Raw genomic sequence first — 21,123 nt, forward strand, 5'->3', positions numbered from 1 at the left:
AGACAGTAATATTCAATAGACAAGGGCAATTTCTGACAGGACAGCCACCACCTAAGTGGTTGATAGGAATGAGTGGTAATCTCGTTTGGAAAGTTACCAATTCTGTCAGAGGCAGGGTTAAGTAAAGTGCTCAATATTATGATGGCCACAGCCGGGGTTGGCCTGATAAAAATTTCACTGTCAGTGCAGGCACAGAGAATACTTTTACAGCCTGAAGCTTTAGAGTGCCCTTTGGAGGAAGTTTGATCCCATCGTTTCTGAAAGCAGACCTCATTTTGCTGTGGAAGTGATGTAAAAGGACAATACATGGGGCCATTATTACACTATTTGGAATGCCATTGTAGGGATGAATTCTAGCCTTTCCCACATGGTGACCTGGATAGTACCAATTGCACTATGGACAGGCTCTCATTATCTGCCACCTGAGAAAGGTTCTGTGGTGTCTGTGGCACATCTGTTTGCATATCTTGTGTTGACTAGTTTTTATATCAAATTGCTACAAGTTCACCAGGGAAGAAGGAATCTTAATTATATGAAAACACTTCTATAGAATTGGCCTAAGTCTGTAGGGCTTTTTCTTGATCAGTGACTGATGAGGGAGGGCCCAGCCCCTTGTGGGTGGTTCCACCACTGGACAGGTGATCCCTGATGGTATAAAAAAGCAGGCTCAACCAAGGGAAGCAAATCAGTAAGCAGCTGTTTTAGTTAGAATTTCTATTGCTCGATGAAACACCAGGACCCAGAGCAAATTGGGGAGGAAAATGTTTGTTTGGTTTACAACTCCACATCATTGACCACAGAAGAAAGTCAGGGCAGGAACTCAAACACAGCAGGAACCTAGAGTCAGAACCTCATACAGAGATCTTGTAGGAGTATTGCTTACTAGCTTGCTCCTCATGGCTTGCTCTGCCTGGTTTCTTATAGAAGCCAGGATGACCATCCCATGATGGTACAGGCACATGGAGTGGATGGGCCCTCCCACATCAACTACGAAGTAAGAAAATGCTCTACATGTTTGCCTACAGCCCAACTAAGTTTCCCTCTCTCAGATGTCTATAGTTTGTGTCAATTTGACATAAAACTATCCAGCAGAGTGTTGATGTAGTTTTGTTGTCCCATGGGGTCCTGCTGCTTCAGCCCCAAATAAACACACAGAGACGCCATAAAAACATATGTACAGAAGGACATCCTCCATCAGCAGAGTAGTACACCTCCATGACCTCAGCATCATTTCCTGTCTTCAGGTTCCTGCCTTGAGTTTTTGCCCTGAGTCACCCGCATGATGGACTATAAGTTGTAAGATGAAATAAGCGTTCCTCCCCAATTTGCTTTTGATCATGGAATTTCATTATAACAATAGACACCCTCACTAAGATATAGTCTCTCCTTCATCTAAAACAAAAAAAATCAGTCAATTTTTAATTTTAATTTCCATATTACATTTTAACTTATTTATCAAGTTAGAAATTCAGTAAATAAAAGTTGTATGTGTTTGTGGCCTATGACATCCTTGGAAACACACATGCACGCACCTGAGAGAGGGTTTAAATCAAACCTGTTGTTACATACCAACTCATCACTTACTTATCCTGCTGTAAGAGCCTTTGACAAAGCTTTGTGATAGCTGCCTTCAGGGATATCTGAGAAGCTGTTCTCAGCTGGGCCTGCTTTTAAGGCTTGTAAGAAAGTCCTTCAAATAGATCCCTATACATTTTTATAGCAGTTCTGAATATTCATGAACTTTGGTCAAGGCATATGGGAGAGCAATAAAGGCCCTTCATTATTTCTTTTCAAACACTTCCCAGTAATTTGAGAGGTTGAAATCCTAACTCCGGAAGCACTGCATGGTTAATGACTATGTTTCATTTTACAAGAGAGATGACTTTTCTCCTCTTTATCTAGTGACTAACTTCTCAGATCCCAATTACTCACCCAGAAGTTCATCTTTGCAGAGACTTGAAATGGAGGAAACACTTTCCTGGGAATTACTAAATGTTTATTAGAATTTAGATGGTTAGTGTCAACCAAAGTTGCTTTAGTGTTTGGTAACTTTCCTACGGCAAACTTTTATGGCTGCTATTATTTGATGAAAAGACAGCACTGATTTTAATGCACCTTAAATGGATTTCTACAGAGTGTGAGGAAAGTCGTGATCACAGATAGCTGTTGCACACTAAAAAGTATACAAGAGTGTTAAAATGATAAAGATTTTAGTGCTCTCAAGGGCTATAGACTGGACTAGCTGTAATACACACTGGGCAGTCTCTGCTAACCACTGGGAACATCTCACTCTTCACCATTAACAGTGCTGGTGGTTGTTAAGCTAAGCTTTCCTGCATCTATTTGTTGAAATGTCCAATTTTCATACCCACAACCAACACCAACAGGATACATCTCTGTAGGGGTCAGTCAGTGGGTTATTACAAGTTCATCTCCTACAAGGACTTAAATTAGGAGAAGGGTGATTTATTATTTACTTTGGGTTTTGTTTTCAATGGGAGTCTCTGATGTTAAGCTATGGAAGTACAATCTTGGGGGCACTGGCTTTCCTTGAAAGAAGATAGCTCTAATCCCTACTTTGTACTAATCCTCAATAAAAGAAGAACAAAGAGTTAATCTGAATAGTCTTTTAGGGGAAATGGCTAGAATAAACATCCTGAAAATCTGAAGAGAATATCTTAAAATGGAGCATGCAGTTTCTTTGTATTTTTTTTTAAAGGGTATCTGTTTCTGGCTCTTTTCATTAACACACGCTTTCCCTTATGCTTAGCAGTATTGAAGATGGTGATCTATGTATTTAGCACAGCATGTAATTTTAATCTACTATAGCTCACATGTCGGACCTTTCTATGGTGTTTTGCATATTGTTACCACCTGTTTTATTACATTTCATCAGGGGTTATTGTCCTCATGGGTTCTGAGTTTGACATACTAGAAACATCACCTGTCATCTGCCCTTTCCCTCCCTGCTCCCTCAGCTGCTACTCACTCGAAAGGCTCGCTGGGGTCAGCCCTCTGGAGCTCTGGAGGGATGGGGATTCTTTTGTAGTACATTTCCCAGTCGAAGGCGCCTCGCATGGCATCCCCAGCTTGTGCCTCATACCCAAAGTGATTGTGGTCAATGACATCGATCATAGGACACACGATGGTTTTGTGGTTTAGTGCAATTTGGTCTGAAAAATGAAAGCACAAAATAGGAAATGACATGCCTGCCTAGGTCATCTATCATTTTCCAGCAAAGAGACACCCACAGCTCCTTTTAATGCCTAACACTTGCAGCCTTGGCGTCTCCCTGTCGTCATTAGAGCACTTTGCAGGAATCTCTGAGCATCGGGCTTAACATGATGGGACAGTGATTAGGTACAATTAGAGTTGTTATATTTTCCTTTAAGAAAGTTATGTCCCAGAGAGACTTGCAGAAGTCCATTTAGCTCTACTCTGTCACATTTTTGCTCTGACCTGTCCCCAATCTGTCATTTTAACGTGCCTCTAACATGCACAGAGTATAAACAGTACTTGTGTTCCTCCAAGCATACAGCTAAAGCCTGCTGAGAAAATACTGGCCTGCTTTCTGAAGGTTCCAAAATGTAAATATTTAACTTCATGGTTTTTATAGCATCTGATCATAAAACAGTCATGATGGCTGTTCCCCCCTCCTTAATGCCAACCAATTACATATAAAATTCCTTGCTGTCAAGTTTGACAGAGAATTTGTTGAGCCACTGTTCTTTGAGACAGACTCTACTTATCAGTGCTGTGCACATTTTATCCTTTTCTTCCCCCATCCAATTAATGACACGGTGCTATTGCTAGGGATGCCGCTGGTAAACCCAGGGTGTTTATACTCATTCTCTTTCTGATACTCCCACTATTCCTTGAAAAGGGGCTGTTGTCATCCAGTTTATATACAGCAAAACACAGCTCAGAGAAGTCAAACAACTTGTTAAAGGCTACTCAGGTTTGGGAATAGTAATGAGGATACAGCCTCTGCTCCACTCTCCATCTCCAAAACCTGCTTTTCCAGGTTGCCATGGTGCTTCTCCTAGCAGACAGGTGACTTTTCTTTCCAGTTCCAGCATCTTGCTTTTCTACCCAGATATTTTTTTTGTGTGTGTGTGTGCATGTGTGTGTGCGTGTGTGTGTGTGTGTGTGTGTGTGTGTGTGTGTGTGTGTGGTGGAATTAATAGACCCTGCGGGAAACTGGCACTTGTTTGTTTTGGTGCATGTAGAATAGCAGTATGTGAAGTATCTCTCCCCCTCTCCCCCAAGAACATGCATTTAATCAATTTATTACAAGAACTGCTATCTGACAGGCAGGATGTTTAAGTATGAACACCTGCTCTCTTGTTATTTGGAAGACCTTTGGATGTGGCATGTGACATTTAACAAAGGATATCGTTTAGAAATATGATGGGAGTTGGTTATTTCTGTGCAATTTTTCTCTCTCAGAGATCCTGAAGCTACTGTAACATGTGTGAGAGAGATCAGCTTTTTGCAATGAGGAAACTGTCCATGTACTTGGGGAGTTTTTACGTAGCATAGAGCAGGAAACAAAGGGTTTTATTGGCTATAATAACAGGTGACATTTTTACCATACTAATAAAACAGGTTGTGGAGAAAAACAAAAATCCCATAGGGCAGTAACCTTGTAATTACACATGCTCATTCATTCATTCATTCATTCATTCATTCATTCATGTTACAATAATTATTTGCTCAGTAAAAAGAATGGTATAATCATTTTTTTTTTCAGTTCTAAGGCTAGTGTAGAGAATATACTACAAATACAATTGTATTCAGGAATGGGGCATAAATCATAAAATATAATAAATAACTAAATCTTACAGAGTCTTTTGAGAAAAATAAGACAAAGAACAGTGGTAAGCGGGATGCAGAATTCTGGAGTATGGAAAAAGAGGCAGCTTTAGACACCATGGCCCCAAGGAGTTTCAGAGAGCCAGGGACTGTATTTCTCTTAGTGCCAGCTAATTAGCAGATGTCCCATGTCCGGGTAACTGCCACCTTGGGCTCAGGAGCATCTATTTTCACTAGGGCAAGACTTATTGTGGGTTTTGGTTTTATCTAAGTGACATTTCCCCAGAGGATGGAGAAGACCATCAGAGTGAGGTTGGAAACAGTTTGCTGATTACCTCCGCAGCTTTTAGTATTATGGTTCCAGTGACTTTCTTCCATCGAATTCAGAACCAGCTTGATTTACAAGTTCCTTGACCAACAAGGAGTTCCAAGGTGATCCAAAGAGAATGAGTCTGTTAAATGAACTGTCAACGTTCCCTTAAAATTTTCTTTAAGCTCTCATCCAGCTGTACTAGCTTGGGGTGAGAGCCGCATGACTAATTTTTCATCCAAGGCTGGTGGCTACATTTCAATTTCCAGGGATCAAACAAACAGACTCCATAGGAAATTGAAATTCAGGTATAATCCCCAAGGTGAAAAATGAACCAAGAAGCAACTATGTCGCTCCGCCTGTTTCTTCATTTTGGATGATGTATCAAGATACTGATAGAGGAAAATAAAGAGAGATAGCATCCCGAGCTTGAATCACTTCTTATCCATCAGGCCCACAGGAAATGAAATGCTTTAATGAGAAAGAGTGGGCTGTGGCGTCTTTTTTTCCCATCCCCCCTTTCCCTGTGATTCACAGTGAACCATCAGAGGTCTGGTAATTTAGGGGTTGCTTGGACAGCATACAGGTAAAATTCAGTTTGAGGGACTCTTGCAATTGCTAATGGAATTCTAAATGTCTGTGTCATTGGACAAAGCACTTTTAATTAAAGGTGCAGGGGAGTCTCTGGCTGTTGTGGTCTTGAGATCTTGTTCATTGAGAAGGCTAGGCAGCCACCTGTGCAGAGACATATGAACTGGGTGATTTGGGAGAGGGTGATAGTTGCTGGGTGTTGTGTTTTATATCCTATATGGATGTCACTGAGACCCTTGTCTTGCTTTTTCCTGGTGTAGCTTGGCTGGTTGAAGCTGAAATTCCACATAATAGTTAAAAACAGAGCACTTTCTGAGGTGGTGGTGGTGAAGGTGGCTGTCCCTGGCTTTATTTATATTTATTTATAAATAAAGCCAGGGATATAGTTGCAATAAAACTTGCTTTGGAGAAATCTCAGAGAATAAGAAAGGAGGACTATATATATATATATATATATATATATATATATATATATATATGTGTGTGTGTGTGTGTGTGTGTGTGTGTGTGTGTGTGTGTATGTATTTTTTTAACTAAGAATTTTCTAGAAAGAATTTCTTTAGGCATGAAATTTCTTCCTTAGGCACAATGTGGTTTTTTATCTGACTTCATTGTAAACTAACAAAGCACCAACATTGAGGCTTGAATTGAGCCACAGTTGGAGTTTCTAACTGGAATGATATTGAGGTTGTTTATGTCTCTAGTGGTTCAGAGCCATGTGACATGGGATAGTTTGCTTCCTTCTCTGTGTTAGCCATAACTGATCACTTAAGAGTCCTTATCACCCAGACAACAGCTCAGTGTCTGAGCGGCTCTGTGTGAACATGGAGGACTGTACATTTAACAATGTAAGATAATACCAGGACTGGAAAGAAATACAAAAAGACAATGGCATTATACATCTGAAAAAATGGCAAGTCACTTAGATATCCTGGGGCTAAATAATGTTCCTTTCTTCCTTTCTGCACCCAGAGTGCTGGGATTAAAGTGTGCACTACCACCACCCAGCTGTTCCTTCTTTCTTAACCATCTTGTGATAACTGTTGCAAGTGTGTATATGCCTATACATGGGTATGTGTACCTTGATCTCATTCTAATTATAGGATGACTGAAAAATAGTCTGATGCTATTCTTTTTTACTTTAGTGTTTACCCAATAAATGTAAATGCAATGCAAGAAGACGTACTATAAAAGAAACCTTCCTAACCTTAAGTTAGATTGCCACTGCTCCTATCTGAAATGCTATTGAATTCATCAGCAGTGATGAAGATACAATTCAAATTCAATTCTTTCTTGACTGCAGCATCTACAGAAGAAACCTGGCACTTTATTAGCAGGGCCCAGTTGCCAGCATCCCGGGTCCAGTGTGCCACTGTGAGAATGATGGCTACATAATATACTCACTGAGGAGTGGGGGCAGCCAGTTCACATTGACCTCACAATGGGAGTCCAGGAAGGTCAGCACCTCGCCTCTGGCCATAGAAGCTCCCAGAAGTCGGGTCCGGATGAGCCCTTCCCTTTTCTTGGTGCGAACAATTCTCACTTTGGAAAACCGAGCCATGTAATCCTCTAACTTATCCTTCAAGTGTTCTAGGAAGGAAAGAGAACACACAGGAAGAATGCCAGACATTAGTCACAGTGGACGCCTTTGCGGATGCTGGATGCTGTGGATAGAGCATATGTGAATGGTGAATCTGAGCGGAACAATTTCAAAGACTGTGTTTCTTCTGCTCTTTTCATCTGGAGGAAGATACTAATGAGATTTTATGCGTAGGGGATTCTGTGTTTTTATTTTCCCCAAACTTCATAAGCCACAAATGTTGCCCTTTGAATTTGGTGGACAGGGGTGATACACTAGAGCTCAGTGAGGCAGCTAATGTTGGCCAGTGGCCATCATGTTAATCCTGGCCAGCTTGTGCCAAGATGGGCATTGGCCTTCTAGTTCCTGCTGTGCAAGGTCAGATGAACATCCTGGCATATGGGCTCTTACAGACAAGAGGGCTCTTTACAGCAAAGTTTTGCCTGGTAGTTTGTGTGCTGACAATACTGCATGTAAAATAAGAAGGGAAATGTATGTCAAATCAGCAAGAACCATACACCTTCCCACCTTGCAAGGTAATAGAAAACTGAGATGTAAGTCTAGTTCTGGCTCCTAATTTGAACTGCAAATGTGACTCACGCAGTATTGAAATAGATGGGGAAGCAAAGGCAAAAGAAATCCTATACTGCCACCTTGAATGCTGCTATGTAAGATTTGGAAATAATTTGAACTTCTTAAAATTAGAAATGTTTCTTCTCTATAAAAGCAAGCCGTGGGAACAAAATGAATTTAAAAAAAAAAAAAAAACCTTTTTATACGATAGGGTGTTTCTCACTGGCTTTAAAATTGCATCATTCTCTCTTTCTTCTAAAGCAAAATGGTGTATTTGGTGACTTTTGTGTAATATGGACTTAGTTTTATTCCTTGATGTTACTAGCCCATGTATGATACTGTGCTGCTAGTTTTATGTGAACTCGACATAACTGAAGTCATGTGAAAGGAGGGACCCTCAATTAAGAAAAATGCCTCCATAAGACTGAGCTGTAGGCAAGCCTATAGAGCATTTTATTAATTAGTGAATGATGATAGGGGAGGGCAATAGGGTCCTGCCCACTGCCTTCTGCCCCCACTCACCCCCCTGTCCATTGTGGATAACACTACCATTGGGCTCATGACCTTGGGTTCTATTAGAAAGTAGGCTGAGTAACCCATGGGGAACAAGCCAATAAGTAGCACTCCTCCATGATTTCTACATCAGTTGCTGTCTCTAGGTTCCTGCTCTGAGTTCCTCATTGCTTTCAGTAATGAACTGTTATATGGAAATGTGAGTGAAATAAACACTTTCCTCTCCAAGCTACTTCTGGTCATTATGTTTCATCAGAGCAATAGAAAACCCTAACTAAGACATACTGTGAGGAATTATTTTTTTCCTGGAATTTCTGACAAGAGTAGCCTAATAGTCACCAAACTCATGTCTTAGAATGCAGTGTGCTATTACTTATTTATTTTTATCTTCCAGTCTTTTTCTGTGTCTCTGTAATCAGAGTATTTCAGGCACAGAGACAATATGAAAAGCCATGACCTTTACAAATCTCTAATCCCATAATAATGACAGGTAATGAAAATTGCATGGAAGAACTTCTGTTCCGAAAGAATGATTATAAGTATGTTCAAGCAACTCAAAGAAGGCATGAGTATACTTCTAGAGAGCAAAACAAAGAGATGAATGGGAAAGTTAATCCAAGATATGAAAATACAACACAATGAAGCAATAGAATTGTGAATGAAAACCTAAGCTAAAATGATCCTGGAACCTCAATACACAGAATAGAGACCTCACTGGAAAGCCCCCCATTCTCATGGATTAGAGGATTAGAATTCTGACATAGTTCTTCACAGAATTTGAAAAACAAAGCAAAGCAAAACAAAACCCTATATTTGTTTGGAAACACAAAAATCAAGGTGGCTAAAACAATCTGGAACAAAACAAAACAAAGTAAAAAAAAAAAAAAAGCGAGACAATACAAAGTCACCCACATTCGTAAAAGAAACACTACTAAAACTCAAAGCTCATATAAAACCTCACACACTTATAGTGGGAGACTTCAATACACCACTCTCAACACTAGACAGGACCACAAATCAGAAACTCAACAAAGAAACAAAAGAATTAACAGAAGTTATGTCTCAACTGGGGTTAACAGACATCTATAGAACATTCCATCCAAAGACAAAAGAATATACCTTCTTCTCTGCTCCACATGGAACCTTCTCTAAAATCGACCACATACTAGGTGACATAACAAACCTCAACAGATACAAGAGAATAGGAATAGTCCCATGTATCTTATCGGACCACCATGCTTTAAAATTGAAATTCAACAACAACACAAATAGCAGAAAACCTGCAAACTCATGGAAACTGAACAATGTGCAATTACACCACTCCTGGGTCAAAGAAGAAATAAAGAAAGAAATTAAAGACTTTCTAATATTCAACGAGAATGAGGATACAACATACCTGAACTTATGGGACACCTTGAAAGCAGTGCTACCAGGGAAGTTCATTGTACTAAGTGCCCATATGAAGAAAACAGGATAGTCACATAAGAGAATTAACAGCCCAACTGAAAGTCTTAGAACAGAGAGAAGCGAATTCACCCCGCAGGAGTAGACGCCAGGAAATAATCAACTTGAGGGCTGAAATCAACAAAATAGAAACCAGGAAAACAATACAAAAAATCAATGCAACAAAGAGTTGTTTTTTTTGAGAAAATCAACAAGATAGACAAACCTTTATCCAAATTAATGAAAAATCAGAGACAGAACATGCAAATTAACAAAATCAGAAATGAAATGGGGAACATAACAACAGACACAGAGGAAATCCAGACAATTTTCAGGTCATACTTTGAAAACCTGTATTCCACAAAAATTGAAAACGCAAGTTTCTGGGTAACTATCACTTACCAAAATTAAATAAAGAACAAACAAACAACTTAAATAGACCTATATCCCGAAATGAAATAGAAGCAGTCATCGAAAGCCTTCCAACCAAAAAAAGTTCAGGGCCAGATGGATTCAGTGCAGAATTCTACCAGACATTCAAGGAAGAACTAATACCACTACTCCTCAAACTGTTCCACAAGATAGAAACAGAAGGTTCATTGCCAAACTCTTTTTATGAGGCCACAATAACTTTGGTACCCAAACCTCACAAAGACACAACTAAAAAAGAAAACTACAGACCAATATCCCCTATGAACATCGATGCAAAAATACTCAATAAAATACTGGCAAACCGAATTCAAGAATACATCAGAGAAATCATCCATCATGACCAAGTAGGCTTCATACCTGGAATGCAGGGATGGTTTAACATACGAAAATCTATCAACGTGATCCACCATATAAACAAACAGAAAAAGAAAAGCCATATGATTATCTCCTTAGATGCGGAAAAAGCCTTCGACAAAATTCAACACCCTTTCATGATAAAGGTCTTGGAGAGGTCAGGGATAACAGGAACATACCTAAACATAATAAGGGCAATATACAGCAAACCAACTGCCAACATCAAACTGAATGGAGAGAAACTTAAGCTAATTCCTCTAAAATCAGGAACAAGACGAGGCTGTCCTCTCTCTCCATATCTCTTCAATATCGTACTAGAAGTTCTAGCTAATGCTATAAAACAACAAAAGGAGATCAAGGGGATCCAAATTGGAAAGGAAGACGTCAAACTGTCTCTATTTGCAGATGATATGATAGTTTACATAAGCGACCCAATAAACTCTACCAGGGAACTCCTACAGCTGATAAACACCTTCAGCAAACTAGCAGGATACAAGATCAACTCAAAAAAATCAGTAGCCCTAATTTTTTCAGACGACAAAGAGGCAGAGAAAGAAATCAGAGAAACATCACCCTTTACAATAGCCACAAGCAACATAAAGTATCTTGGTGTAATGCTTACCAAACAAGTAAAAGACCTATATAATAAGAATTTTGTGACTCTAAGGAAAGAAATTAAAGAAGATACCAGAAAATGGAAAGATCTCCCATGCTCTTGGTTAGGTAGGATTAACATAGTAAAAATGGCAATCTTACCAAAAGCAATCTACAGATTCAATGCAATCCCCATTAAAATCCCACCACAATTCTTCACCGACCTTGAAAGGATAATAATCAACTTTATATAGAAAAACAAAAGACCCAGGATAGCCAAAACAACCCTATACAATAAAAGAACATCAGGAGGCATCACCATTCCTGACTTTAAGCTCTACTACAGAGCTATAGTTCTGAAAACAGCCTGGTATTGGCATAACAATAGTCAGGTAGGCCAATGGAATCAAATTGAAAATCCTGATATTAATCCACGCACCTATGAACACCTGATTTTCGACAAAACAGCTAAAATTATATAATGGGGCAAGGACAGCATCTTCAACAAATGGTGCTGGCACAATTGGATGAGGGTGTGTAGAAGACTGCAGATAGACCCATGTCTGTTGCCATGTACAAAACTCAAGTCCAAATGTCTCAAGGAGCTCAACATCAATTCGGCCACATTGAACCTCTTAGAAGAGAAAGTAGGAGGTACCCTTGAACAAATTGGTATAGGAGACTGCTTCCTGAACATAACTCCAGGGGCACAGACACTGAGAGCAACAATTAATAAATGGGACCTCTTCAAACTTAGAAGCTTCTGTAAGGCAAAGGACACAGTCGACAAGACCAAACGGCAGCCCACAGACTGGGAAAAGATTTTCACCAATCCTATATCCGACAAAGGGCTGATCTCCAAAACAAAGAACTCAAGAAACTAGTCAACAAAACACCAAATAACACTATTAATAAATGGAGTACAGAACTGAAGAAAGAATTCTCAATGGAGGAAATCAAAAAGGCTGAAAGGCACTTAAGAAAATGCTCCACATCCTTAGCTATCAGGGAAATGCAAATCAAAACAACTTTGAGATACCATCTTACCCCTACCAGAATGACTAAAATAAGAAACACCAGTGATGACTTATGTTGGAGAGGATGTGGAGAAAGGGGAACACTCCTCCACTGCTGGTGGGAGTGCAAACTCATACAGCCATTTTGGAGATCAGTATGGCAGTTCCTCAGGAAAATGGGAATTAGTTTACCACAGGACCCGGCAATCCCCCTCTTAGGCATATACCCAAAGGATTCACATCCATGCAACAAAGACATCTGTTGAACTATATTCATAGCAGCTCTATTTGTAATAGCAAGAACCTGGAAGCAACCTAGATGCCCCTCAATTGAAGAATGGATAATGAAGATGTGGCACATCTACACAATGGAATACTACTCTGCAGAAAAAAATAATGGTATCTTGAAATTCGCAGGCAAGTGGATGGCACTTGCAGAAACCATCCTGAATGAGGTAACCCTGTCACAAAAAGATGTTAGACCTAGATCAAATGATCACCAGCCTATAATTCACATCACCAGATGAACTAGGTGTATTCTAAGAGATTCATATAAAGTCCCTCACAGAACTGGGAAGGGACAAGTCCCCCAGAGCTCACGTGAAGTGGGGGAGGACAGCGAATGGAGAGAGAATTAGGAGAAAATGAGGGGGAGGAAAGGAAAACATGTGCGTCCAGGAATATTGAGCCTGATTAGGAATAGAAGATAGGAAAGGGAGAGAGAGAGACAGAGACAGAGAGAGAGAACATAAAAGAGGGAGCCAATATTGGTATGAAGATAAAATTGAACACAAAGAAAGGTCGAGAGAACTATAAGACTGCTCCCAACTAACAAGTTGAGCTTACGTGGAAAGGCTATCATAAATGCCGTTCCCGGAGAGTGAGATCAACAACTAACTTCTCCATGGAGCCCTTAACTAATGCCTGTTGAAAACAGGATCAAACACCCATACATAAACACTGAGTCGAACTAGAACCCAGATGCAGATGGAGAGGAAAAGACCATGCTGCAGAAACACATAGAGACAGCTTACCTGAACAAGGAGGAGCTAATGGCCACTAGACTGATAGCTGGGAAGCCAGCATGGGACTGACTCAGGCCCCCCTGATTATGGATCTCAGCCAGAAGGACTGAGACCTTAGACAGTGGAGCCAGGATGTATCCCTGGTTCACAAAAGAACTTTGCGAACATATCCCCCATGGAGGGATAACTGCCTTAATCTAGAGGCAGGAGAGAAGCCCTAGTCCCTACTTCACAGGACCTGTCAGATCTACATGACCCCAACTGGAATGCATTCCCCTACATATGGAATTGGGGTGGGGGGATGGGAGGGGAGGGTGTTTAGAGTGCATGTGAGAGGGCAGAGAGGGTAAAAAGGGAGGGAAGGAGGGAGGGAGGGCTGGGGGGAGGGAGGGAGGGAGGGGAGAGGGAACTGGGATCGACATGTAAAATAATATATTAAACTAAAAAAAAAAAATGCTTTGACTCCAAAATTTAAGTTGAAGGACAAGTTACTGGGGAAATGGATTTCTATTTTTGTTTCCACAGAAAATGAAAAGATGTGGATTCCTTCCAGACTAATGTGGCTTGATCATGCCAGACCTCCTGAAACAGAGTACAAGCTGATCCTACATTCAAAACAGCTGGACAAAACAGCCCTACAGACTACAGCCAGGATATCGGAATCTTCTTCGAATCCCCCAAGACAGTGCCCCTTACCAGCAGGATAGAACGACGCCCAAATTCCCAAATATTGTATATAAATATTTGTTTTCATTTAATTGGACTGTTATATAAAATTAAATAAAATTAAAAAAAAAAAAACAGCGAGACATCATCACCAGGCTCCAGTGGGTAGTTCAAGATCCATGGCTACATGTATGGATTTGGTTCAGCTTACTGGGTCACAAAACAAAATAAGTTATGAAAAGTGGACAGGAACTTGTAGAAATGAGAAGAGCTTGGTGAGGTGGTAGAGAGATAAAAAAGGACAGAAGGGTGAGAATAACTAGAATGCAATGTGTGTGTGTGTGTGTGTGTGTGTGTGTGTGTGTGTATGAAATTTGCATATGACAAAATTAATAATAATTGTGTAGGAATTCAAGTGCACACAACTGCATCAGTCTCATATGACTTGGGGCTGGGAGAACTGAGATAGTTTTTCTGTTACTTATATTGCTTGTTATGTGCAATAAAAGCCATTGTTTCAGGCCCTGGAATGTCATAACCTTTGTCTGTGTCCACCAAACAGGGGGAAGATAACTCATGAATCTCCATGGTTCTTTGCCTAGAATCCTGAAGGCTGCTCAACAGCATACTCTGGAACACTGTAGGTGGCAGTTTTGATACACATTGAGTTCTTACTAAGCACAGAGAACTCTACAGGAAGTGAGCATATAATTTCCCATTGTTGACTAATTCATACCAGGTATAACCTAGCCTTGCTTTAACCAGCCCCACATTTGTTTTTGGTGAAAAAGATTTCAAACAGCCCAAGCTGGCCCTGACTTCCATCCATAAACTACAAGGAGAAAGAAACCTTTTTCTCCTTAAGTTGCTTTTGATTATTATGGCATTTTATCACAGCAATAGATACCTAAGACAGAATAGAATATACAATCTTACAATGGCTTTTGCAAAAGGGAATGTAGTATATTATCACTTTATACAAAAATATTTTGGCATTTTGAGAAGACACTAAAAACTGATTTTATAAAATTTCTATAATGTACATCTATTTCAGCTCATTTGTTACAAATTTGACTTGTGTATTCATTACTTCAGTTATTGAAAAGGTACTGCACACAGCATATCATGGTAATATTTAAACACCATTCTCCTTTTCTACAGGGCGTTCTCAAGAGCTATTTTAAAATGTTTTTTTTTGTCTGAGATTACTAATATTTCTCATATAATTTACATTTGCATTTGTAATGTCCCCTAAGCTTTCATATAAAAATGAAGAAATCTTAGCATAGTTTATAGCTTATAATTGTCCTGTTTAAATTAACCTGCAGTGTGAACTTTTCCTTTCTTTGAAATAGTGTATTTATGTAATTTATTCTGATGTTGTAATTGTTGCCTCAAAAGAGAGGACAGTTATAAGTGGAAAATGGGTAAGTTGCAGAAGTTTTTTTCTACAAAATACTATTTCTAAGTGTTATGAATTTGTGTATGATTGATGCATCCTCATGCAATGGCAACATATCTATCTTCTTTTTTAAACAACTTAGTTATTTTATTACATTGAAAATATTCTTCTTATTGCAATAGAATAGACAAATAGTTTAAGTGATGTTATTTGTAGTTTAGTTCTCATTTCTGAATTCCAATATCTTAAAATGATCACGACAAAGCCAATGGTTTATTATCACAGTATTTGACCTAAAAAAAAAAGCTTAACAATTAGGCCAAAGATGATGAATTCTGTAAACACTAGAAATCATCTTCAATTTTGTTTTTATTTATTTTGTGTTTGTTTGGGTGTATGTCTGTGTACCTTATGGATGCAGTGCCCTCAGAGGCCAGAGGAAGGCATCAGATCTTTTGGGAGTGGAGTCATAGATGGTTGTGAGCTACCATATGGACGCCAGGGAATCAAACTTTGGTCTGTGGAAGAGCAGCCAAGCTCTGAACAGAGGAACCATCAGTCCACCCCAGACCAGGAAGCACTTTAATCCTATAAAACTATAACCCAAAGCACAGTTTTTTTTTAAAAGACTTTAGTCATTTATGTGTGTGCTATGCTTGTGTTTTCGTGTATGTTTGTGTGAGTGTATGCACACTTGTGTGTCTAGGTACCTATGGAGGTCAAAGGAGAGCGTCAGAGCCTTGCAGCTGGAGATAGAGTTTGTGAGTCAGCTGACTTATGTGCTTAGATCGGAACTTCAATCTGCATGACTTAGCAATGAGTGCTCTTAACCACTGAGCCCCCTTTTACCCTAATGCAGTCTTTTAACTTACAAGGGGGAAAAGAACTAATGCAATATAACATATGAGTCATCACTGTTGGTATGGCAGAACAGATACACACTATGTCTGGTCTTGTAATTGCACCTAGTCTAATTAAAATTATGAAGCACACACAGCAAGACTACCATCTTAATAATTCCAAGTGCAATGTTCACATTCCCACGGGATTAATCACAGGAAGTCCTTCCCCCCTCAATCTAATGCTCTGTTAAAATAGTAACTGACTGTTACATTCCTGGAAAACCAATTTTTTTATTTTCTGTTTTTATATGCTTGACTATTATAGATGAGTAATAAATAGAAACACGAGGGACTTGCTTTTTGATGACTGTCTTGTTCAATTCAGTAGAATGTCCTCAATGTTCACACATATAGTAGTATGTGTGTCATTATTTCCTCTCTCTCTCTCTCTCTTTCTCTCTCTCTATATATGTATATATATACACACACAAAATGTAACTATAATATAACAAATATATAAATATATAATATATAGTATGATATGTAATATATTTAAGCATATATATATATATGCATGCATGCATGCATACATACATACATACATACATACATATATATATATATATATATATATATATCCTGTTAGGAATGAAGAACCCAGGGCAGTCTGAATGCCATGTAAGCTCTTTACTCCATTCCCATAGTCTCCTTACTTTACCACTCTTTAAAAGGGTAAGTGCTATTGGATTACTTTTGTGTTCTGTCTTTTGATTTTCCATTTGTCAGTTGGTGAACATTTGGATGATGTCCCCCTTCTGTCCTCTGTGGATAAGGCAGCTTTGGATGTGGGAGAGCTGGGTCACACCCAACTTTATTACCAGTGCTTTGAAGACCCACCACGTTGCTACTTTTCCATAGCAACTGCACCACTTCCAATTTCCACCACCAGCATACAAAGGGACCCATTCAGCTTCTCATCCTGATGACTCTGTGTAAGATGGAGGAAAGCTAACCTACCAAATAACAGTTATTCTGTAAATAAAATATGACCATTGAGAATTAAAATACTTTCAATATAGAATATAACTATCAAAATAAGAAATAACATAGAAATTAAAGCCTCAGATTGAAATCATTTCACAAGAAAAGACTGTAGTTTGTTTTCTTTCTCACTGCAAAATATATTATTAAGGAGCCCAGTATTTGAAAATGTACCCCTTTATCATGACAGTTAATAAAAACTAATTTCCATATATCTTCCATATATCTGTGCCAAATCCTCTTTGCCTGCTTCCCCCCTCCCATCTTAGACATGGGGTCTTCATCCACCTGGTGACTCTTGGGGTCTCTGCTTCTTATCAGTTTTACCAGGGAGCTTTGTTAGGACACTTTGTACCTAATTATCTTTCTGAATTAATGCCCTGTTTTTTAGCGATGTATCTTTAAACATCTCATCCTCTTCCCATGGTCCTAAGCAAACTCACTTTTTATCTTTTTGAAATTCTTCTTATCATTAAGACTTTCCTAAAATCTCATTTTATGAGATGATTTATCTTGTGATATGAAGCAGAGACTTTAAGAAACTGGCTAACAAAGACAATGTCTCTAAGTACCAGCTTTGTTTGTGTTTCTATTTTCTAAAGTCCTTGAAGGTAAAAATCTCCTTCTTAAGTTTCACTAATTTCCAGGAATTTCAGTTTGTCTGTATTGTTTTTTGCGCCATGTTATATGATTCTTACACTTATTTTTTTTGAATACTACAGTAAAGCTGATGTTATTTATTTGAACATGTGATGTACACACTCACAACTGGGGTAAGTGTAAGTAGCCTTCTGTGAGCTGGTTTTCTATAGTGATCATTCTGAAAAACTGAGAGTTAGAACAACTTTGTTTCCTCTTAAAAAAAATTGATGACTTTTTGGTTATTTGTTTTCATAAGACGAAATGTGGGCCAGGAATGGTGTCTATGTGTTAGAACAATTGCAAGGAATTATGAGCAAATCAATGAGCTATGTATAAGGTGAAGTCACAGCCTCTCAGGGGAAGCAAGTGCGTCAAGGTATGCAGAACCCTCCTCCAAAATCAAGAGATTTTAAAATAGTTTTAAAACTTGGAAGTGATAAAAAAAAAACTAAGCTAAGATACCTGAGAAAGTGTAAGTTAATCTTAAGCTACATAGCAAACATAAAATGTATGTGAGATAGAAAACAAAACCAAGTAAAACTCTCATATAATAGAGCAGTACAGATGCCAAAGGGAAGCTGCAAACCTCTGTATTTACTGAAAGCCTCTGAGTGGAAAATACACAACCATGCATACACAGGAATGATTCATTTCTTCTTCTTCTGTCTTCTCTGAAGAATCTATTCAAATTTCCAGGAGTGGATGCTATACAGGGTGAGTTACATGGGCTATAATATCAAATTAATGTTTGTTCTAGTGATTGAATAATGCCACCAATAAATGCCAAACAACTCGGAAGAACTCAGGGATCTGGCTGGACTTCACAATAAATAAGGACAAATTGGAAAGAATGCCACTGAACAGTTGGTGTGAGAAAAAAACGCTGTGTCAAAATTTCAATTTAGTTGAGAGCAGAACTAAATTAAAGATCTGGGAATTGGTCCTGTTTTCAAGGCCACAGAAACTCCCAGTTCTTAACGATACCCTTGTAGTGCAATATAGAAAAAGGCATGCAGGAAATGGTTTGTCTGCCCTTGTTGAAGAGAATTGAGCTGCTAACGATATGTCCTCTCCAGGAATTGGTCCATTTCTTGATAACACTATGAAGGAACTAAAAGGAAAAGAACCACAGAAGATTGGTTCACAATTTATAAATGAGAATATTGGAAAGACCAAAGTTGAGCCTGGAGCCTGAGATTCTTGAATAATAAGCAATAAAATTTGACAGCATAATGGATGAACATAATAATAAACACATCCACATAAATTGAGTGCTTGCAATAATGCCAGGCACTATTCTGAGATGCATTCATGTGCTAATTATTTAATCTTCATTTTATGGATAAGGAAAATTATCCTTACTAATAAATGAGGACAGTGAGTGTCAGGTAATTTGAAAATTTTCCTAGTGTCACACAGCAAAAATAATGTCTGGAATATTTTAAGCATTAAAAAGATATAGTGAGGCATTTGTAGGCTTGATTGCCAAGTTCCTGTATTGCCTACACTTCCTCCCCTATTCAGCTTTCCCTGGGACCCAGGCTAAGCAGCCAGCTATACCCACAGGGGTTGGTGGCAAGTTCCATTTCCCCCACTCATCCTCCCTGCTCTAGTACCTTGCCCATGGTCATTAGTGTTTAGAAATCTCACCTCTGTCCAGCTCTCTGTCCCAAGTCCTCACCCAAGCATTCACACAGCGACCTTGACCCAGCAATTCCCCCAAAACCACTTAATTTGAATCAGCCCAGCTTCCCCAATCATGCATCAATACCACACATCTGAAAAACAGAGTCAAGCACTTCCTACCCCAATCAAAATTAGCCAAGACAGGATGACATACAAAAAACCAAAACCAAACTCCCATTCAACACTGGTGGACTGGAAATTCATATCAAACACATAACCAACAATCTATCTCCAGATGTCCAAGCCCAAGCATGAAAAAACAATTGTTATGAAAGAAAAGACAATAAGGGTCTCAAAAGTATCATCAGTCTTATAGGAATGTTGCCCATTGAGAACAATACTGATTAGCCCAAAAGCACAGAATTTAAAAGTACAATTAGAAACATAGTCAAAGAATTCAAGGACTTTAAAAAGGACACAAATTAACAGCTGGATGAACTTAAAGAGAACAGAAATATACCCATGATTGAGGTTCAAGAAAACACAAACTGATGACTACATAAAATAATGAACACAGTTCAGGGCATTAAAAGTGAATTCAATGAAGATATTGAAATACTGAAGAAAACCAAAGATGAAGTGAATACAGAAACAAAATATTTGATATCGCAAAGCAAAGCAAAGCAAAACAAAACCCTCAATGGCATATTTACAAACAGAATGGTTCATGTAGAATATAGAATATTAGGATTTGAAAACAAGGTAGACCAATTAGATCACCCAGTTCAAGAAAATGGTAAGTTAAGAAAAGACAAAACTTCATGAATTGGAACAACACACACACACACACACACACACACACACACACACACACACACACTTAGAAGAAAAAATAGAAGGGAAAGCATTCTAGGTCAAAGACGAATACATCTTTTGCTTTCATATACACTTGAAGTATCTGAGGAAGCAGGGAAGTAGAAAGGGACCACTGGGAAAGCAAGGAAACAGAAACGGACCACTTTGGGGAAGACAAGTCCTTTTGATTATCAGAGGTCCCTTAGATGCCTAGACCTTCTAACTGAGACCCATGTTCAGGGTGTGTGGGTTGGTACAATGTTGATTTCCCAGCATCAGTCTGGGGATCCATGAGCTCCTCATTGCAATCTTGTTTTACCTACCCAACCCCTCCCAACCCACCCCTACCCACTCCCTTGGCCTTCCAAGGGGGATTATCAAAGTCTGTCACATCATTTGTGGGAGGGCCTAGGCCCTCCTCTGTGTATCTGGGCTGAAATAGTATCCATCCATAGGGAATGGACTCCCAAAGTCTATTTGTCTTCTCCAGGGAAATGGAGTATTTATATTGGTTCCATTGTTAGATGCCCCATAAACTGCCTAGGCCTCCTAATTGGCACCCACATTCAGAGGGCTTGGTTAGGTCTGATTCTAGTTCCCCAGCTTCAGAAGCTTATTTTCACAATTTTATTGACCATTTGTATTTCAGGAAGTGTCAGTCTACTTTTGTCTATATATTGACTGTACTACTTGTTACTTTTTTGAGTTATTTATTTATTCTAAATATTAGTTGTCTGTCATATGCATTCTTAGCTTTCTCTGACTCTGGGGCTTTCTGTTTACTCTGTTATCTTTAACCACACA

The 21,123-nt window shown here is 39.0% G+C and overlaps 1 protein-coding gene across 1 annotated transcript in view; it reads right to left on the reverse strand.

Moving 5' to 3' along the window:
• Window positions 1-21,123, reverse strand: part of Galntl6 (polypeptide N-acetylgalactosaminyltransferase like 6) — a 1,089,910-nt gene that overhangs the window by 170,258 nt on the left and 898,529 nt on the right. Inside the window, exons 5-6 of the mRNA XM_051182453.1 lie at window positions 7,121-7,306; window positions 2,990-3,173 (exon numbers count right to left, since the gene is read on the reverse strand). Coding sequence (XP_051038410.1) covers window positions 2,990-3,173; window positions 7,121-7,306 — 370 coding nt within the window. The remainder of the gene's footprint in view (window positions 1-2,989; window positions 3,174-7,120; window positions 7,307-21,123) is intronic.

This window comes from Phodopus roborovskii, unplaced genomic scaffold, assembly GCF_943737965.1.
Source record: "Phodopus roborovskii unplaced genomic scaffold, PHOROB, whole genome shotgun sequence".
Taxonomy (NCBI): domain Eukaryota; kingdom Metazoa; phylum Chordata; class Mammalia; order Rodentia; family Cricetidae; genus Phodopus; species Phodopus roborovskii.